This window comes from Saccopteryx leptura, chromosome 7 (assembly GCF_036850995.1).
Source record: "Saccopteryx leptura isolate mSacLep1 chromosome 7, mSacLep1_pri_phased_curated, whole genome shotgun sequence".
In the NCBI taxonomy this organism is placed as follows: domain Eukaryota; kingdom Metazoa; phylum Chordata; class Mammalia; order Chiroptera; family Emballonuridae; genus Saccopteryx; species Saccopteryx leptura.
In genome coordinates, this window is record NC_089509.1 from 86,759,008 (window position 1) to 86,780,700 (window position 21,693).

The 21,693-nt window shown below is 39.5% G+C and overlaps 1 protein-coding gene across 1 annotated transcript in view; it reads left to right on the forward strand.

Moving 5' to 3' along the window:
- The window catches only part of LOC136378581 (aldehyde oxidase 4-like), an 81,355-nt gene that overhangs the window by 20,494 nt on the left and 39,168 nt on the right, over nucleotides 1–21,693 (forward strand). Inside the window, exons 6-18 of the mRNA XM_066345639.1 lie at nucleotides 2,030–2,091; nucleotides 4,178–4,261; nucleotides 4,819–4,899; nucleotides 6,001–6,145; nucleotides 6,381–6,473; nucleotides 9,365–9,516; nucleotides 10,717–10,810; nucleotides 11,844–11,953; nucleotides 14,374–14,555; nucleotides 17,136–17,298; nucleotides 20,229–20,321; nucleotides 21,053–21,222; nucleotides 21,542–21,656. Coding sequence (XP_066201736.1) covers nucleotides 2,030–2,091; nucleotides 4,178–4,261; nucleotides 4,819–4,899; nucleotides 6,001–6,145; nucleotides 6,381–6,473; nucleotides 9,365–9,516; nucleotides 10,717–10,810; nucleotides 11,844–11,953; nucleotides 14,374–14,555; nucleotides 17,136–17,298; nucleotides 20,229–20,321; nucleotides 21,053–21,222; nucleotides 21,542–21,656 — 1,544 coding nt within the window. The remainder of the gene's footprint in view (nucleotides 1–2,029; nucleotides 2,092–4,177; nucleotides 4,262–4,818; nucleotides 4,900–6,000; nucleotides 6,146–6,380; nucleotides 6,474–9,364; nucleotides 9,517–10,716; nucleotides 10,811–11,843; nucleotides 11,954–14,373; nucleotides 14,556–17,135; nucleotides 17,299–20,228; nucleotides 20,322–21,052; nucleotides 21,223–21,541; nucleotides 21,657–21,693) is intronic.

The window sequence follows — 21,693 nt, forward strand, 5'->3', positions numbered from 1 at the left end:
AGGAGGTCACGTGGAGTAGGCCAGGAGAAGCAGCCAAGATGGCGGAGTGCTGAGTGAGATGCCAGTTTGTGTAGAGTTTGTATCTGGGATAAGGAAGGAGATGGGGAAACAGAGGTGAATAAGTCTGGTGAGCTAGAAACCTTTGATTCTAGGAAACTCGGATAAGTCAGTGGCTTTGTGAGCATTGAATGTGACTGGGTTTTGGAGCCCAGTGTGTATGTTTTTACTTGCCCGCCGGGTGCAAGCTAGAATTAAAGACTATGGCCCATCAGCTTTTGGCTCCGCTGTTTCTTTACCGACTGTCCGAATCCAATGCGAACCTGCATGGGCAGCCGGGCGGCTGCTGTGATGGCGGCCCTGGCCCTGGCTGCTGGCTTTACATTTGGTGTAGTCTTTACACCCCCTTAGGATCAGAAGAATTTTTTGCAATGGATGTTATCAGTATTTCCTTGGTAGGCTTTTCATAGGGCTTTTAGACTTAGCATTCATTATGTGGCCAAGGTCAAAACAAAACAAGTCTGGCATTAGCATTCTCTAGCCTTTAATGTTTATTTACAGTTAATCCGAAAGAAAGTGCCTGTTGACAGTTAAACATTCTATTTCATGCTATAGTCATGTATCTAAACATTTCAACTCCTTTTCTTTGTTCCAAAGACAGATTTTTAAGTCACACATTTTCTATATTCTTTCTTCTTAGCAAATGGAAAATAGATTATAGAATCTGAATCCATTATTGTCCATGCAGCTTCTCTCTAAACTATTCTTGTTCTAAAAAAAACAGGATTATACCCATTAACCAAGTTTCCACGTGACTCGTTGGCAGCAAATTCCACACAATACTTTACTTGTGGGTGCCTAAACCTGCCCAACTCACACATATACATTACTACTGACAATTTAAAATTATATTTAAACATAATAATTTTAATAACACAGTTCTATTATAAAATATTAAAAGGCAAGGGGAAACCTCCTTCATATTTCTGCCACCAGGAGATAACCACAAACATATTTTTTTCTTTCAGACTTCTCTATGCATAGCTTTTTTTTTGCTTATTTTAAATACTTGTGACTATTATATATATGATTTTACATTATATATACTATTTTAACAGTATCATATAAGAATATTTTCCATGCTAGTAAAACATCTATAAATATTTCTACAGCTATAAAATTTGAATTATACTGCTCACAAACATTAGGGGATATTTTTATCATTAATATCTGCTAATTTTTATTTATTATAATATTAATGATAAAATATCCCCTAATGTTTGTGAGCAGTATACTTTCTGATTAAACAGTGGTTTCCTCATCTTTTCCAACACATTTTGAAAATTCTGACTGATTAAAATAATACCAGGTATTTATTGAGCACGTACTGTGCTGTACTGAGTGGGTTCAAGAGCATCTAAGACATTCTTTGCCTTCTCCAAGAATTTAAGCACCAATGAGGGAGATTAAGCATGTACAAAGATGACCCTACTTTGGCACATTGATGACAGCTCTGCAGAAGAATCCAGTAAGTGAATGGTACAGTTCTGCACTAGGTAGTACAAATTATGGTACTTTTAGGCCAGTAATGAAGAATTCAAAAAGCTTTTACAAACCACTGGGGTGTTAGAGCAAACCCCATGGAGAAAGGGGGCTGGGCCCTGTTTAATGGACACACTTTCCCTAAGAGGGCATTTGAAAGAGAAGAGGTTGCATAAATAAAGCTTAGCAAAGGCCCACATCTGAGATGTTATGGGAAGGACGGGTGGAAGGATACATGAGTTAGGACAAGGGTGAGAAATAAGGCAGGAAGAGTTCATTGGAAAAAACTATAGTGATTTTTGGGATATTTCAGGAAGAAAATATAATCACAAGATATATTTCTGAAGAAGATCCCTGTTCTGAAAAGCTATTTTTTCCTGGGGGAAACAAAAAGAATCTAACTAATACAGCTTTCTACTGAAAACATGAAGCACAAATATGCAATATATTTCTATATCATTCATTAAAAATTGATCTCTCTCTTAATCAGGTAATTTATGTCGCTGTACTGGATACCGTCCCATCGTAGAAAGTGGAAAAACTTTCAGCGTGGTAAGTTGAAATAAAAAATATGTATATAAATTTTTTCAGTTGACTTAATACATTAATAAACCTTTGAATAATCATGCATTGTGCTTAATTATCTCTCCAATAACCTCATATTGACCATCCTAATCACTGAAGTTTATTGAATGCCACTGTTAGTATTTTTTTAATAAACTTCTTGCATCTATCTTTTTTAGTCCTAAATTAGGCACTTTCCTAAGAAGTAAAATGTATGGTTTATGACTTAAACAGATGCAAACTCTATTGAAGAAAATGAAATATAGTCTAAGAAACAACTAAACCATGACTGAAAAGCAAATTATTAAGAGCTCAATCTATCCTCTATACCATGCAGATCAGATCTGAAGGAGCAGGAATGAAAAGGAATTAATGAGCAGGAAGGAAAGACACAGAGGAGACTCAGGAAGAATCAGCCTGGAAAGACATGAGGGGAATGAGAGCATGGACTAGTGCAGAATGCTAGGCAGGAGGCAGTGAGGACTAGACCAGTGTGGGAGTGTGAACCCAGAACGTTCAGGAATGAGTGCAGAATTCTACCCTCCAGATAAAGGAGGATGTAGTGAGGAAGAAATTCACGTCATCTTCAAAGTTGAGAGATCAAAGAGTTGGGATGAAGGAAGGTGGAAGAGTGATTTAGCGTGTGGGGGTAGTTTAGAGTTGTATGAAGTTTTCAGAAAGTTAAATATAGATATTAAGAGGAGACATACTTTCAACAAGAGTTCAGTTAGGTTATTTCTGCCAGCAGCCATTTGTATGATAAAAATGAACTGTATATAATTTTGGTTGACCAAAACAATTCAAGGGACATAAGTTAATTCCAAATTCTAACTTTTTTTGAAGAAAGAAACTACTTTTAGGCTAGTAATGAACAAATCAAAACACTTTAAAAACTGCAGGTCTGTTTATTTTAAATCTTGAGTAAGATGCTATTAAAGTTGAACCATATGAAAGGCCAATATTCCACCATTTTTGATCCACAAAAACAACAACTTCATATGATTCAACCTAATACTATGTGATTATTTTTCTGGAGACAAAATCTATACAAAGATAGATATTATTGTTTCATTCACTCTGGGTCCCTACACTCAGCAGTTTACATTAGTTACTTTATTGTACTTACCATTGTCACAAAATTTAAATCCCTTCTTAACTCTATAGTATATATATACTATAAACATACATATATATAGAAGAGTATTAACCATCACTTTGGTTCTTCCTATGTGTCAAATGCAGTGCACATCTATCGCATATTTAATTTATCAAACCTCTTTGAACTGTATTTTATTTTCTTAATTTAATAAACTCACCTCAGCTAGTATGTGTTAAAGCAGGAACTAGAACCCAGGTCTCCTTGTCCCCATGTATGAAGTCAAATCATTGGTCTGTGAATGTCCATAGACTCTTAGGCTCTGTCTGAACAGGGAAGACAAGAATGAAATTATTCATCTGAGTTGCAGTAACAGACTAGTGAATTCGGGCTTAAAACACTACTTTGGGTCTACCTGAAATGTCCTGAAAATTAAAGTAGAATGATCTGGGACTTAAATTATCCAAATACTTTGGAACAGCTACAAAAGCATCCAAATAAACTCAAGTTTTCAGTTTCTTTATATGTGTGTGTAGAAAGTCTGAAAGCAGTCCCCCCCCCCCGAGACTTCATTAAAGATACACACTGTTATAACCATTACAATGAAGAAGGACCATCTTTCTTAGATTTTAAATTACTACCTTCTAACTACATTTCATTTACCTCACTTTTAGTAGGAGGCCTTAGCTGTTGACCACATCTTCCTCTAACCCTCTTTGTCCTCTCCTGAGACTTGAGTGAGACCATTAACGTGGCCCTTTCATGAGCATGGTTCACATGCCTGCCTTTTCCCCAAGCCGTTCCTGATACAATACGTTGTCCTCCACCCCACCCATTTACAGAGTTCCTGAGGGCAAGGACACACTCTATTACTTTCTCCACAGATCCTGTGGGGTCTGGGCACTGCCAGGTACCTACCTGGGTTAGTATTTAAAGAATCAACCAATGATTTTGTTTTAAACTGAATTACTTCCTAAGGAATCAACTGTTTGTGGAATGAAAGGATCAGGAAAATGTTGCATGGATCAAGAAGAAAAATCCTTCGCGAATAAACAGGAAAAAGTAAGTGTGTGGGGTTCCACTGCAGTTTGAGTTGTCTGAAAAATACCCAGAGAAACCCAAATTTACTCTAGTTTTCTATTCTTTTCAATGAATCCAGGGCATAAACAGCCTTAAAAAGTCCCCCAAAGCAGCAAGCCCATGCCTTTCCAGGGGCCAGTCACCACAGAAGGCTGTTTTCCTGCAGAAGCATCACAACCTTCTGTGCCTGATCTGGGTTGACCTACCGCACGCCGCCCCCAATCGAGCACTGTGGTGCATCCTTGTGCTCATGGCAAATAAATATCCACAAATAATACCTGAGATTCAGCACAGAATCTTAACACCCAATTCCTGACACCCACAGAGCAAGCCCAGGGTTCAGTAAATCTGCCAGGGAAGCTGTCACGGTCCTCTGTGGGTGGGAAAAGTTCCGCTCAGGGACACGCTGTGGCTCTGGCAGCTCCATGTGAGGCTGAGGAGTCAGAGGTTTAGACCCGAACTCTGAAGTCCCACAGTCAGAGTTTCCTGCACATCTCTCAGTGTCTCTGAAGTCGTTTCTGTTGTTTTGTTTTGTGGAGATGTGTACCAAACTGTACAACGAAGACGAATTCCAGCCCTTGGACCCGTCCCAGGAGCCTATATTCCCTCCTGAACTGATAGTAAGATGCTTTACTTTTGTTCTTTCATAACGTAATGTGGTAGAATCCTTTTTGTATTACCCTGTGGACTTACTGAGTGTTAGACATTCAAAGTTGGAATTGTGTCCGGTACACAACCCATTTTTAGGAGCTTATTCAGCTCCACTATAAATAAGTTGAAGCAGACAGCTTTGCCTCAGAAGAGTGGGGCTGCCAGGACCTCTGAGATGCTTCGGTTCACCTCCTCAGTTGAAGATCCTGAGCTCAGAGTGGGTAGGTACCTTATCCAATGTCACGGAGCTACTCTGTGAGACATAGTTAAGGCATTTTGTAAAACTGGTAAAATAAAAATCAGATGATACTTATTTTAATAGAATTTTGCTATTCTTACTCTTAACCTCTTTGATTTCAACTCAGTGGAAGAAAGGGAGAGTATAATATAAATAGTGTGATATACCCATCCTTCTATTCCATGACTGTGCCCTGGAGAGAGCATGAGAACAGTGATATGATTCTATGGGCTTCTCAGAGGGTCTCAGTCTCTGCACACCCCTCAGAGTGTGAGAACTTGAACACATCTACTCTTTAAAGAATAATGTCTATATATAGTTATTGTTATGTGCATATGTGTGTATAAATATCTACAGAGTTGTAAAAAAAAAACCACATTCAATAAACCTGGTGATGATTAAAGGAATTCTTTCAAGGATAACTTTGCCTGTGAGCAATGTTCATTCCATGAAAGAAATCTAATCCTGAAGATGAGGTCCCTCTGAGTCACTCTTGGGACAGAAGTAGAACAAGAAACCTGGCGTTTTAGACACTTTCACCATGTCATGCTGCCTCCTCTTCACAAAATTACTTCTCAAATATAGAGTTTGCTCTGCTCTAGATGCAGGTGTTAATGGGAAGAGACCTATTATGGTGTTTATTCAATGGTGCCCACACAAAACTTAAAAATCCATTTTCAAACTAGTCCCCTTTCCTGTTCCCTAGAAGTTAGGTCACCTCAGAAAGCTAAAATTACCAGCAAGCCATTTGGACACATAGAGCAGAGTATATACTCATGGTACGTAGTCCAACAACCTTACCTGAAAGTCTGTTGGCTTTGCTTCTCTGCAGAGAATGGCGGAAGACCCACACAAGAAAAGGCTGACGTTCCAAGGGGAGAGGACTACCTGGATTACCCCTGTGACTTTCAACGACCTTCTGGAGCTGAAAGCCAATTACCCCAAAGCTCCTCTTGTGATGGGGAACACTACAGTGGGTGGGTGGTTTTAAAGTATGTTCATTAGGTAACCCAAACACTTGGGTCTCTTTTAAAAGTCTTTATAGGTGCAATTCATTTTTATTAACAGATACCTATGGTTTTTCAAATACGTTGTTGTTGTTTTCTTTTGCATCATCTGTGTCACAATTTTCACTCTGGATTATCAGTAAGCAACGTCTATTAGCACCCAAGACGTGCTTTTCTAATTACTTTAAATGTTTTTCTCCTTAAGGACGTGACATTAAATTCGGAAATGTATTCCATCCAGTATTTGTATCTCCACTTGGGCTTCCAGAACTGTATTTTGTGGACAGCATAGATAATGGTATGTACTTTTCTTTCTAATGAGATGCAATAATTGGCTGTTGTTGAACAGTTAAGTATATACACTGGGCTGATATAAGGACTTCATAGATTATCTGACCTCGTTTATTCATTCTGATGTGTTTATTGAGCATCTACTATGTGTTTTCACTGAATTTTTTCAAACTAACCCACTCAGTTGTTGTGTCATTGAGTACTATATTGTCAGAGGAACCATAATGGTGGTAAGATGCCATGTAGTTCAACCAGGCATGGGAAGACTGACTGAAAAGGACTTAAGACATTGTCTGGCCGGTAGGAAAGGGTCTTGCTAGATAGAGATTACTCCACGATTCACAAATTTGTTGAAAACTCATCTAAACCCACACATATTCATACACACACACACACACACACACACACACACACACACACACACACACACACAATCTGGCCTACAAAATTTGAACGTTTAACTATGAAGAACAACCTTATTTATTTTGCATTCTTTTGAAAATTTACCAAGTGCTTTTATACATCTTCTTTCTTTTGATCCTCAGGACAACCCTGGGAGGTGTCATGGCAGGTAGTCTTGGTATCTTTGTTCTTCTAAAGAAGACATTGTGTCAAAGGCTGAAGAAACTTCCCAACTTTGCACAGCTAACATTTGGTTAAGTGAGGACTAGATCCTATGTCTTCTTATTCTTAGTCAAGTACTCCTCCAACATAATGCACCAAATGAAGCTAGCTTCCACTATCCATTACCAAAACTTAACATTTGAATGGATTACAGGTGGTGGGAGCTAAAAATGCTACATAAAATAAAGTTGTCCTCAATAAGTAAATAGCAGTCAAATGGAAAATTGTCTGCTTCCCTTCTGACCTGCTAATCTTAAGTCAGACCATTAATTTCTTCACCCACTGGAAAATCCACACCAAAGAACTCACAGGTAGAGATGAAGCAGGGGGAAGCCGGCCTTGCACTGGAGAGGGTTGGAAGGAAGGTGTGGAGGCACTTGGTGAGGGTGGAGTGCAGGGGTTGGGGAGCTAGGACCTCTAGAATGAAACCAGTGTTTCTCAACCTTGTTACTGTTGCCTCTCCAAGGGCAATAGGAATTTTTTTCTAATCATCCCTCTGTAAAATTTTAAAACCACAGACAGACAATGTATCTGTTCTTGCTCATGAAAAGAGCAATATTTTTTTCACCTTCTTGGAAGTGGTATTGCCCCCTTTAAGAATGTATAAACTGGATTGCTGCAGCATCAGTGGCTGGTGGGATCCTGATGTGGCACTGGGCCCACCACTGCAGACTGGGAGGCAGAGGGCCCCTGGGCACAGTGCTGGAGAGGCAGCCGCCATCCTCTTCGCCTACCCGGCAGCCCTCCCAGACGCGCTCCTGGTTTACGGATCCTCCCCGAGCAGCTTTTACAAGCTCCGGGCTCCGCGCCTGCCGCACCACTTTCGCCACAGGCTCACAGCGAAGGCAGCAGTGAAGTGTTCTCTGTTTTGGCACGTGAAGCCCGCAATCCCCAGACGTGGGGAGGTCGGCATTGGGCTAGAAACCTGGAGAATGGGGGTTGGTTTGTGTAGGCGGGACAGTTGGGGTCGGTTCTGGGATGGGACATAAGAGAGACTGAGAAGAGTAACTTGGAGACTAGGGATTGGGGGGGGGGGGAGACAAACAGCACCTGGATGGTGTACAAAAGTGGACAGAAAGGGAAAGAGGATTGTTGTAGGCACCCAGCGGGAAAATGGGGATGAACAGGAAGGAGACGAAGAAAAGAGAGTTGAACACCAGGCAGAAGGCATCATTATGGGAAGCAAGAGGTATGAAGAGCAGACCGTGATGGGCAGGGGACATGTGGACTACATTAGTGGAAATGCAGAGATGGAGTGGGATGTAAGAAATGGTGAATATTTGTGTTTGGTGTGGGGACTCTTGAATAGCAACACCGGATCAGAAATTATGCAAAAGAATGCATAAACTAGATGACATCATGCATTTCATATAAGCACACCCTGACGAAACCCACCCAAGGTACAGTCGGATGTCTACTCTTGTTCTGATGACAGAAGAGAAGGCTCTAGTAGAAAAGCAAACAGTGTGAATTTGCAGGTCAATTCTCACTTAGGCTTAGTGATCTTGTGAAAGTCGTATAAAATCTTGGCTGAAATTTTGATATTTTATCAAAACATTCTGGAAAAACACTAAATTGGAAATAAACTAATAAATTTCAGATACTCGGATTGATATGTACATAGATTGTACGTGACATCTATGGCTGTATACATGACTGAGAGAAAGAATTTTGTATCTAATATTTGGGAATAATGGTAATTGCCAGAAATAATTTTTCCCTTTGCATTTTGTCATTCTAAGTGAATATGAAAAGAGAAGCTATATATGAAAGATTGCTTCCATGCAGCCCATGTGTCTTTTAAAGTTCACTGTCAGAGCCCTGGCCGGTTGGCTCAGTGGTAGAGCGTCGGCCTGGCGTGCAGAGGTCCCGGGTTTGATTCCCGGCCAGGGCACACAGGAGAAGCGCCCATCTGCTTCTCCACCCCTCCCTCTCTCCTTCCTCTCCGTCTCTCTCTTCCCCTCCCACAGCGAGGCTCCATTGGAGCAAAGATGGCCCGGGCGCTGGGGATGGCTCCTTGGCCTCTGCCCCAGGCGCTAGAGTGGCTCTGGTCGCGACAGAGCGACGCCCCGGAGGGGCAGAGCATCGCCCCCTGGTGGGCAGAGCGTCGCCCCCTGGTGGGCGTGCCGGGTGGATCCCGGTTGGTCGGGCGCATGCGGGAATCTGTTTGTCTCTCCCCGTTTCCGGCTTCGGAAAAATACAAAAAAAAATAAATAAAAAAAATAAAAAAAATAAAGTTCACTGTCAGGTTTCATTCCAGTATCTTATTTTCAGGGGTGACAATAGGTGCGGGCTACAGCCTTGCCCAGCTGAGTGATGCCTTACATTTTATTGTTTCGGAGCAACCGAATGCGAAGACTCAGACCCACCGCGCCCTCCTGAAGCATCTGAAGACACTTGCCGGAGCCCAGATTAGGAATATGGCGGTACGTTCTTTGGTGTTATATAAAATGAGCCTTAGTTATACTCAGTCATATAGTACTGCTCAGTTTAGCAAACATTGCTCTAAAGAGGAAACCCAAGTCAGTGTCGAATACATTTCTACACCATGAGTATAAGTGTGTGTGTGTGTGTGTGTGTGGAGTGAGCATATGCCTGCAGCAGCATATTATAAAACATGATTATGATCCTGGAGTCTGAAGAAGCCCAATTTCTAATCTTAGCCTGTCACTTATGAGTGGTATGATCCTGGAAAAGCCACTTGACCTCATTAAGCCACTGTTTCTTCATTTTAAAAGATAAGGTTCAACTAAATGGACTGTTTCTGAAATCCTGTCCAGGTCTAACAGTCTGTGAAATACGTCTTTCCAAGGTTTAGTAAACAAGAGCCGACATTTCCAAATTACTTTTTCATGGATGGTTCTCCCCTTAGACCTTTGCACTGAGGTCAGTTTCTAAACATGTGTACCCCAAATGTCAATTCTTGGTTGTCCCCAAGTTATCTAATTAGTGAGATTTCCTTATTACTTAATATTTCAGAGAAACCAGTTTGAACCACTGTCCATTCCACATATGATGGGTAGTTCTGTGGGATTTGGAGGAAGGCACATTTCTCCTAATTGTCTCTGATCCTATTTTTGTCGATTCTCAAAACCCATCATATGTTTTCACCTTTGGCATCTGCTATCCCTTTCTCTGGACCACATTTTCATCTCATCATCTTGTCTTCTTAGCTCCCTTCAAAAGACTTCATTCAAGGCCACGTCTGAGCGGCTTTATTGACGGTTTGGCCGAGAGAAGAACTTTATTGCACAACAACACAGCAAACATTTTGAAAATGAATGTTTCATATCCCAGTTCTTTAGAGCTTATTCAGACTCCAGTATCCACTTTCCTTGGTGTTATTGAACACTCACACTAGGGCTTGTTGTCAAAGAAATTTGCCTCCTCATTACACATGGGGAAGGATTATCTTCTCAAGCAATGAATTTGAACTGGACTCAGGGGTGAAAATCTGAATGATGTGTTGTCTGAATCTAATTAGCTGCCCCAAAGCTCTGCCACATCTCTCTATGAAGCAAAGAGGAGGTTTACAAGCTTATAAGAGACCACTGTATACATAATTCCTTAATTGTTGAATGATTAAGTGTAGCTTTAAAAAAATAATGTCATTTTTATTTATCTAGACTTTAGGAGGACATGTGGTGAGCAGGCTGAATTATTCTGACCTAAATCCAATTTTAGCAGCAGGAGATGCTATCATCAATCTGATATCTAAAGGTAAGAGACCAACGTTTAGGCATTCAGTTATAATTATCACTGTCAGTTAGGTATCTCCTTCCATAAACCAAGTATCTCTAACTTAGACTGACCAAATATATGGGCTATTGCTACATTCCCCCAAACATAAGAATGAAACTGAGATTGATTATCCTGTTCTCCAGATGTTTTATATCTGGTAGATCAGGGAAGTTACTGCACATGACCATTTTTCTTAACTATTTGGCCATATTCTTGCAGAATCCAAAAGCAGTTTTACAAATATATGAGCTGTATCTATGTGGTTTTAAATTTTTATGACATATTTGATGTCAGAGTTTCATAAAGGTGGATTTTCATTATAGGACTTTTCATTTCAAACAAAATCAAGTTTGTGGGGCATATTACTCACTATCTCTCTCTTTATTCAAAAACAGCTTGATCCTTGTCAAGGAAAATGGTTTAAACTTAAAGAAATAAAAATAATACATATTATTTATAGGGATATTGTTGTAAAATACTCTCGCTTTGATTAAAATCACATTTAGAAATAACGTGGATTAAGTAAGAGAGCAGGGTAAGCTGCTTAAAGGCAAAAAAAAAAAAAAAGCTGTATATGGGGCTACTGACCTCTGCCACTCATCCCATCTGTAGCACTTCGGAGAAGTCACTTAACCTCTCTGACCTCTGGGCCTCAGTTCTCCTACTTCTGAAATACATTCTACCTATTTCCCATTTGTGAAACTGGGTTATTTCTATATAGCTTTAAAGTACTTCAAGGCTAACACTTGCAAAAGACATATAAAGGTCTCTAAGAACCAGAAAATACTTTTCAGCTTATTTGGTCCAACTCTTTCATCTGCAAACGAGGAACCAGAGTCCCAAAGTTTCTGTGACTTGCCTAAGGTGACGCAGCTTGGAACCCGGAACTCGAACCCACCTCTTCTGGCTCCCTGCCTGCACTCTCTTTTTCCCCAGATACATCACATCAGCCCTTTGGTGGACAGTCTCCAATTTGATAAGTTCATTCTAATCAAGGTCATTTCTCTGATAGAAGGAGAACGGCAGATTCCTTTAGACGGCCATTTCCTTGAGAGATCACCTGAAGCCAGCCTTAAGTCAGAAGAGATCATGTTATCTGTTTATATTCCCTACTCTACTCAGGTAAGGGCTCCCTGGCCCACCCCTCACCCCTAGGGAGCCCCACTTACCCTGTACCCCGTGCAGAAGCCACACACAGCCTTCCCGGGACAGTGCCATCTCTGGTTCCAACCAACCGCTGCAGGGAGAATGTGGGGGCTGCTCTCAGGAAGGAGTAGATTCCCAGATGACTGCTTCATTCGCTTTCATCAGGCCCACATTGGGGCTTTTGTGGATCTTAGACACTTTTGTCTTCATGGTCCCTTTCACTATATAAAAAAAAAGAATAAAATCAGTGACCATGCTATTATAAAGATGAATATACTCTAGGCTGCATTCAGTGTTACATGTTCATCATTATTATATAATTTTTTTCTTTTAATTAACAGAAAAGCGTTTTTGTGGCCCTTATCTCTCTGCAAAAGAAGAATCTTTTATGAGATAAGCTGAATTTTTGTTTTCAGATAAATATGCATCTTAGCCAAAATTGAGTCAAACTATTGTCAGTTTCATCTATATTAAGTTTCTGGTAAACTAAATGTTCATCATCATAAAATACTTCCAAGTCATACAACATCTATTAACCATACATTTTAAATAAAATTATTTGTTTATTATCTACCTCCTGTTCCAAAGTAGCTCAATCCATGGGTTACACAGAGAGATCAAGGCAGGATACAGAAGAAATTTTAGGAGATTTATTAATAAGCCCACCTACATATATGACTTACACGGGGTACAGCCTACCCAAATCGTGCAGCCTCGAATATAGCTCTGAGGCTAGTTATATAGACATGATCACACAGGTTGGGGGAAAGAGGGGGTGCACGATACAAAAGTTATTTACTGATAAACTTGCAACATTTATCTATAGGATATATTAAAAGGAAAAACATTCCTACATGTTAAGACTACAAGATAACACAGTAGTGATAAATGTTTTACATACTAACACAGTAGTGATAAATGTCGTTTTACATATCAACACAGTAAAGATAAATGGTGTTTTACATATCAAAGACATTTCCAGATCTCCTAGGGTATTTGCTTTGTCGCCACCTTAGTGGGAAATGAAATACTTATGTTTAGTTTCTAGGATAAGGAGAGAAGCTAAGTGCTCAGAAAGATGATTATTAGAAAGCATTCTCCATTCCTGTCTGTCTGTCCCTATCTATCCCTCTCTCTGACTCTCTCTCTGTCCCTGTAAAAAAAAGTAAAAAAAAAGAGTTGTTAAAAAAAGAAAGCATATAAAATGTTACAGAATACAGGTTGGGCTTGTTTTTGTTTTAAAGAAAGGAAGAGTATGAGGGCCTGGCTCTTCTGTTTGAAATACCAGTATCAACAGTTTTGTTGTTCCTTGACATCTTATCACACTCCCACTCTGCAAACCAGGCACAGGGCTAAATCCAGAAGACACTACCCAGGTTTCTAAGAGACAGAGTCCTTCTTCAAAGTTCTCTAAATCATAGAGGGAGGGCTTGAAAGAGGAAATATTCAATCATCTTAGGAAATAAATGGACAATTAGTTGGAGTAGTTCCAGGGATGAGGCGAGCCCTCCCCTGATGATGTTCAAAGGGGAAGAAAAGCAGTTGGAATCCAGCATAGATCAGAGGAGGGAAGAAGGTGGGAGGACAGCATGGAGGTGGGGGCTTAGAGACCAAGCAGCAGGGCAAGGTGGCTGGAGGAGGCCCAGCAAGCATTTAAGTCACTTGCCCTAGGCCAACTGTGCTGATTTGAAGTTGGAAGTAGATAGTGTAGACCAGGGGTCCCCAAACTTTTTACACAGGGGGCCAGTTCACTGTACCTCAGACCGTTGGAGGGCCAGACTATAAAAAAACTATGAACAAATCCTTATACACACTGCACATATCTTATTTTAAAGTAAAAAACAAAACAAAATGGGGACAAATATAATATTTATAATAAAGAACAAGTAAATTTAAATCAACAAACTGACCAGTATTTCAACGGGAACTATGGGCTTGCTTTTGGCTAATGAAATGGTCAATGTGCTCCTCTCACTGACCACCAATGAAAGAGGTGCCCCTTCCAGAATTGTGGTGGGGGCCGCATGCGACCCACGGGCCGTAGTTTGGGGACCCCTGGTGTAGACTGTAGAGCCAGACTGCTTGGGTTTGAACCCCAGCTGTCACTAACTATGCAACTATGCAACCTTGTGTAAGTTGCTTAACCTCTCAGTTTCCTCACGAGTATTTGGAAATAGTTTAGTTGTTATGACAATTAAATATTAATAAAGATTAAATATTAATATAAATCAAACATATAGGCCCGCACTCACATATAGTCAGCACTAGAGTAAATAACCATGAGAATTCAAGTGCATTTACAGGATCCTTTTCATTATAAGAATCATCTAAGCCGTTTCTGTTTGTCAGACAGGAGAGCTAAGCATTAAACGTTCTGAGGGCTTTTCTATTTCCAGTGGCACTTTATATCGGGACAGCGAATGCCCCAAAGTCAGAATGCTTTTGCCAGTATCAATGCCGGGATGAGTGTGAGGTTTGAAGATGGCACAGACACAATCAAGGACCTTAAAATATTCTATGGAAGTGTCGGCCCCACTGTGATCTCTGCAAATGAAACCTGCAAGCGGCTCATTGGGAGGTATGTCACAACACGTCTAGAACATAGAGTCAGACATTTCTATTTTAATATTTGAATGAACTAGCACTAAGAAAATTTTCTATGATTATAAAATATACATAAATAGTTATTTTTAAAAATGTAAGTACTGCAAAAAAGTATAAAGAAAATAAAAATAACTCCAAGACCAATGTCTTTTAAGGTACAATGATTCTTTTACTGCAGTTTCTGTAATAAGATCAATATACTAGTTATTATATCATGTTTCCCCATGCATAAGACGCTCCCATGTATGAGACAGACCTTAATTTGGAGGCCTGAAATTTGGAAAAAAGGCAACAAGCGCGAAAAAGTGGGAAATGCAAGTAAAATAACCTACAACCACTGTATAAGACGCACCCAGTTTTTAGACCCCAAATTTTTCTGAAAAGGGTGCATACATCTTATACATGGGGAAATACAGTAAATAGATATAACCTTCAAATTTTCATTTTTAATTAACCTGAAAAGTAAGTAAATATTTCTATAACAGTGTTAAGAGTCCTGAAAATCTCCTTAAACACATAAAAAGGATGAATGTGTTAAATGGCTGTCCAAATGGTTAAATGGCTGTCTTCTTGTCACTCTCATTTGGAGAGTAAATTTTTAAAATTCTCCTAACTAGTGTTTACACAATAATTTTTGTTCACCAATAATATTCATTGTCAACAATTAAAACTTAATATCAGTTTTTTCTCAGTTACTAAAATAAATCGATGCTTCCAAAGCATGATATAGAAACTTTTATTTGTGAAAAACCTCACAACTCTAATCAATATTCAGTCGTTTACCAGTCATTACCTGCATAGTGTGTGTGCCGGACGCGGTCCAGTTGCTGGAGATACAGCAGTGAACAAGATAAAGTCCCAGACCTTGGGATTCTTGATTTCAGTACTTTTGTTACCCATGCTATTTGAGGTAAATCAACATTCCCAGGCCATGAAGTTAAAAAATAATAAAACAGTGGTGCAGTGGATAGAGCGTTATCCTGGGATGCTGAGGAATCAGGTTCTAAATCCCAAAGTCACCAGTTTCAGCACCGGCTCATATCTGGCTTGAGTGCGGGCTACCAGCTTAAACAGAGGGTCACCAGTTTCAGCGTGGGATCATAGGCATGACCTCACAGTCGCTGGCTTGAGCCGAAGACCACTGGCTTGAGTCCAAGATCACTGTCTTGAGCAAGGGATCACTCACTCTGATGGAGCCCCCTGGTCAAAGCACATATAAGAAAGCAATCAATGAACAATTAAGGTGCCACAACAAAGAATTAATGCTCCTCATCTCTCTCCCTTCCTGTCCGTCTGTCTCTCACTCTCTCTCCTGCTAAAAATAATATATAATCCAATTAAAAAATCATCAGAGGATCTGAATAGATGTTTTTCCAAAAACAGAACAAACTAAAGCAAAGCAAAACAAAACAAAAAAACATACAGATTGCCAATAGGTACACAAAATGGTGCTCAACATCACTAATTATCAGAGAAATGCAAATCAAAACCACAATGAAATATCACTCACACCTATTTGAATGGCTATCATCAAAAAGACAAGAACTAATAAGTGCAGGAGAGAGTGTGTAGAAAAGTGAACATTTAGGCTTTATTGATGGGAATGTATTTTGGTGTAGTCACTGTGGAAAATAGTATAGGGGTTCCTCAGAAAATTAAAAATAGAATTACCATATGATCCAGTGATTCTGGCTATTTTTCCAAGGAAAATAAACACACTACCCCAAAATATATATGAACTCTCGTGTTCACTGCATCATTTATTTAGAATAATCAAGATATGGAAACAACTTAGGTGTCTGTTGATAGATGCATGTATTAAAAGATGTGCTATATCAATATTATGGAATATTATTCAGTCATGAGAAGAAGGAAATCTTGACATTTGCAACAATATGAATTGAGTTTGAAGAAATTATACTAAGTTAAATAAGTCAGACAGAGAAGAACAAATATCACATAACCTGAATCATATATAGAATACCAAAAAACCCAAAAACTAAACTCATGGATACAGAGAACAGATTGGTAGTTGCAGCTCGGGAGGGGGAAAAGATGGGTGAAGGAGGTAAAAGTGCAAACTTTCAGCTATAGAATAAATAATTCATGGGAATTTAATGTATAGCATGGTATCTATAGTTAATAACACTATTATGTATGTAAAAGTTGTAAAAAGAGGGTGGATCTTAAAAGTTCTAATCACAAGAAAGAAACTTAGTACTACGTGTGATGATGGGTGTTATCTAGACCTATTGTGGTGATCATTATATAGTATCCAACTATCAAATCATTATATTATATACCTGAAATTAATATAATGTTATATGTCAAGTATATCTCCATTAAAAAGGAAAAATAATAAAAAAAAGATTTAAATAATAAAGGGGAACTTGGTAAGGAAATTTGAGAACCACTGCATCAGATTCTAAAGAAAGCTAGTGAAACATTTGAGTTGAGTTCAAAGATGGATACAGATTGCTGTCCACCTTCCTATGTTCCATCACTTGAGTCTGTCTTTGCCGCTCCTGTGAAATGTTGACATCTTTCCTTCCAGGCAGTGGGATGACCAGATGCTGAGTGATGCGTGCCATTTGGTCCTGGATGAGATTCACATTCCACCGGACGCTGAGGGCGGCATGGTAGAATATAAGCGAACCCTCCTCATCAGCTTACTCTTCAAATTCTACCTCAAAGTGAGGCGAGGACTGCATAAAATGGTAAGCGACTTCTTGGAGTTCGGGGTGCCTTGCCGTTCCGAGTGCGAGTCCGCCCATGAAGGCCTTCCCCTGCCTGGTTTTGATACTACAGCGTGGGTACCGGGGCTGTGTCCTCAGCGTGGTGTGCAGCTTCCTCTTCGCCCTCCTGCGTTCCTCTCCTTCCCTTCTCCTTCACTCCTGGGCTGAGAAGGGGGCCACCTCCTTACTCCATTTGCCCTATAATTGGTGTGAATAATATTAATATGCAATTTGACCTGCAGTAGCAAAAAAAAAACCACCCTTAATTATAACATCTTTCCTCACTTAATAACATTTTTGTTAAAATAATACCAATATTAATATTTAGAAAATGTGAATAAGCCAAAAAAGAGGAGAAAAGTAATTTGTAATCCTATCCCCATAGTGAACCACTATTATTATTTTTGTGTGTATCCTTCTAAACCCTTCCCTATGGATGTGTATGTAGATATGTCACATACAGCCATCAATAGAACTGTTTAGTATAGCTTAGTTCACTTAGTAACATATACATCTTTCAATGTCATTAAATATTGTTCAGTGACATCATGACATATGGTTGCATGGCAAGTTTATGGAAACATGGATTATTATTTGCTCTATTCCTTATTTTTAGACATTTAGATTGTTTCCAGATTTTTGTTAACTATTTTCTTTCCTAGCCTAGTTTAAAGTGACTTCCACAGTAGTTTCTTAAAATATGGCCACATGACTGAGTGTCCCCTTGATACCCCTATCAGCTGACTCAAAAATGGAAAATGACTACAGCCACATTTCTTGTATGGCTGAGAATTCTACTATCTTAGTTCAGTCAGTCCTTTTTAAAATTATTTATTATTAGTAGTATCATATCTATTCTATTATATATTCTATTATGTGTTACATAATATTTCAGCATATTAATCTGTCATCAAGAAAAACCTCAAAGACATACCCAGAAACAATGTTTGACCAGCTCTGTGGATATAATATACCCCAGGCAGGTGGACAGAAAATGAACCATCCCATAGGTTGCTGGATGGCTGAGTGAATCAATGAATGAATGGCTCCTGAAGAGGAGGGCCGAGGTGCCCACAGCGGTCCACCACTTCTCCAAGGCCTTGTGACACCCAGCGTCCATGGGCAGCGATAGGAACACAGACCCCATGAAGAGGCAGCTTTGGGCATCTCTGCCCAGAGAGTCCGTGCTCTGCCCACAAGGACCTCTGAGCTCCGCAGCCTCCCTGATAGAAGAAAGAAGGAACTTTGCAACCCTCAAACTGACCCTCAGCAACTTCCCAAGCCAGTGACATGGAGTTCATTGGGGAAAAAACATTCTTGAAGTTTAAAGAAAGTGAGAGAAAGGAACTGAGTCCCTGGTGTGCACTAAAAGGATTTAGGGCTCTTACTGTTTTACTTAATTTCACAATATAGTGTTGGTTTCCATGTCTTTCTGCTCTGGTAAAGTATGAGCTTCTGAGAGCAGGATGTCCTGTCTGTGACTGTGTGCCTCCTCCTCTCCTGGCCTACAAGCTGTCCAAGAAAGCCAATTACTACCCCATTTCACAGATGAGGAGGCCACTGCTGAGAGAAGTGCCACCTGTCCAAGACGTAACACAAGTGTCAAGGTCAAGACGGGGTGCCAGACTGCTTAGCTCCAAACCAGTTCTTCCCAGTTTGACACCACAGGTGACAGGACATACTGGGGAACAGGAGAAGCTCCCTGCAGTGAGGAACTCTCAGCCTGAGGACCCAGACAGGGGAGGAAGACAGAGGATGGGCCCACGCCGAACCCTCCCTGAAAGCTCCGAGGGCTGCACCCCCCAGGACACCCACCCAGCACAGGTCCCGCCAGCCTCCCCAAAGCACATTCAGACTTCGCTGTGGCTTCTCAGTTCTCTGCACTGGAGAGGGAGCCAGGTCCCCAATTCTGGGTGACCAATAACAATAAAAAACATTAATAGCCACAATTAAAAATATAATCAGTATGTATCTAATATATTATTGTATATAAAGGATGGGGTAAAAGTAGGTTTACAGGTATTCATATAAAAATAATACAATAATTTAAAAGTAATAATACAAGAATAAACTTTCACATACTCACAACTGTAAACCTACTTTGCCCCACCCTGTAATCTATTAAATATATATTTCTTTTATATCTATTGTATATTATCATATATTCTCTAACATATCACATATTCTGTTATGTTATATATTCTATCATTAGAAAATAATTTAAAATACAGAGAAGGAAAATTAAAAAAAATCAACACCAATTTAGTAATCTTATGATTAACATTTGAATGTATGCTTTTATATTTTTTAAATAAAGTATCATACTGTAAACAAAGTTTTGTAATTATTTCTTTCACTTAACTGTATTTCATGAGCATTTTTCAATGTCAATAAATACACTTCTATAAAATCATTTTTAATGACTGCAGAATATTATATCTTGTGGATATATCATCATTTGTTTAGCTATTTCCCTGTGGTTGGGTGTTTAGTTTAATTTTAGTTTCTTCACTATCACAAATCATCTGTTATTAGAAATCCTTGTGCATGGCTCACAAGTCATCTTTGTCCACTCCCTCGGTTGTGTCTTTGAGATACATGCCCAGGAGATTGGTGTGGATTTGAAATTACAGAGTCTATTTAAAAGTGTGCATACTTCCACTCATTAGAAAAGGTGACCTTGTTGTGATGTGAAACTCTTTACTTCCTGGATGTAACATTCACTTTATGGTGTGCATACGTAGATGTAGTGTTCTTCAAACAACTGCTACCGACCTAGGAAACTTGAAGCTCAGGGCTCTCTCCCAGCAGAACTGGAATCTAATTTCTCAGATAACCCTATTTCTATATACGTTTTTTTAAGATAGTTACTCAGATTGTAAAATTAAATGTGATAATAATCTTCTTTTAAGGATCCCCAGAAGTTTCCTGATATTTCAGAAAAGTTCGTGAGTGCTCTAGAAAATTTCCCCATAGAAACACCCCAAGGAGTTCAGATGTTCCAGGTTGGTGGGTAGCGTTTTTGGTTTTCTAATCTGCTTATTCATTCAGATGTATACATTATGCATGTACTTCTTTTTTTTCAATAGCTATATTTTGTATTACTTGTAAAGATAAAGTCTACTATCCCAAGCTGATGTTACCCAATGTCATCCATACAACATTTTTGGTTTAGCTTTTATGCTTTTACTTAGGACTAAACAAAGAATTCAATTGTGAATATCTCTTCTTCACTAATTTCAATTTTGTAGCTTAAAATTTCCTCCTTTTCCCAGCCAGTGTTGGTCCATTTTTTGAAACCCGACTCAACATTTACTACTTCTAAAAAGTCTTCCCTGTTTTATTACAGCCACCCTGAGTCTCCCAGGAAACTGTATTTACCTTGCACCATATAAGTTATGTGCATTATTCTCTAGTACTCTGTGAAACCGATCATATTATTTTAATGTATGTGTTCTTATTTCACAACAAAGTTGTAGAGTTCTCGAGGACAGGAACAATGTCTCCTTTAGGGAAGGAGAAGTGGGGGCCTGGAGAGATGAGGGGAAGAGGCTGTAACCAAGAATATAGTCTTTGTTGTAATTCTCAATGGATATTTGTTAACTCTCACTCATGGATATGGATACACAATTGCCTCTAGCTTCTCATGACTTACATTTAAACCAGATATATCCGACCCAATTTTCAGTGCAGGAGCTTATCCGGCTGTAAAATAACATGCTCTGTTCATTAACAGTGTGTGGATCCCCACCAACCCCCACAAGATCCAATCGGCCACCCAATCATGCACCAGTCAGCCATTAAACACGCCACCGGGGAAGCTGTGTACGTTGATGACATGCCCCCCATCGCCCAAGAACTCTTCCTGGCTGTAGTTACCAGCACCAGAGCTCACGCAAAGATCACGTAAGGAAATCAAAGATGTTCCTAGAAGTTACTGAAATGCGTTAACAATGTTATAAACAAATTGAGAACTTACTGAATATTTATGTCAATTTAAGAGTGTTTATTTCTTTTTCTGGATGGGACTCAGTCTTTTGAAAGTAGTTAAGATAAAAACAAAACAAGAAAACTTGTGACCAAGAGTCAGAACACCAACGTAGAATACTGCCCCATGATTTATATGAGGTCCATTGTAGTTTTACCATGTTTGAGAAATCATTTGTGTGTTACCCTGAACCTACCTTTGCAACTTTAATGTGTACTTTAAAATTTCCTCTCCTAGATCCATTGATGTTTCAGAAGCCCTGGCACTTCCAGGTGTTGTTGATGTGATCACCGCAGACGATGTTCCGGGAGATAACAACTATCACGGAGAGGTTCTCTATGCACAGAATGAGGTGTGTGATTTGTATGCAGCTTGTGATTCAAATACTT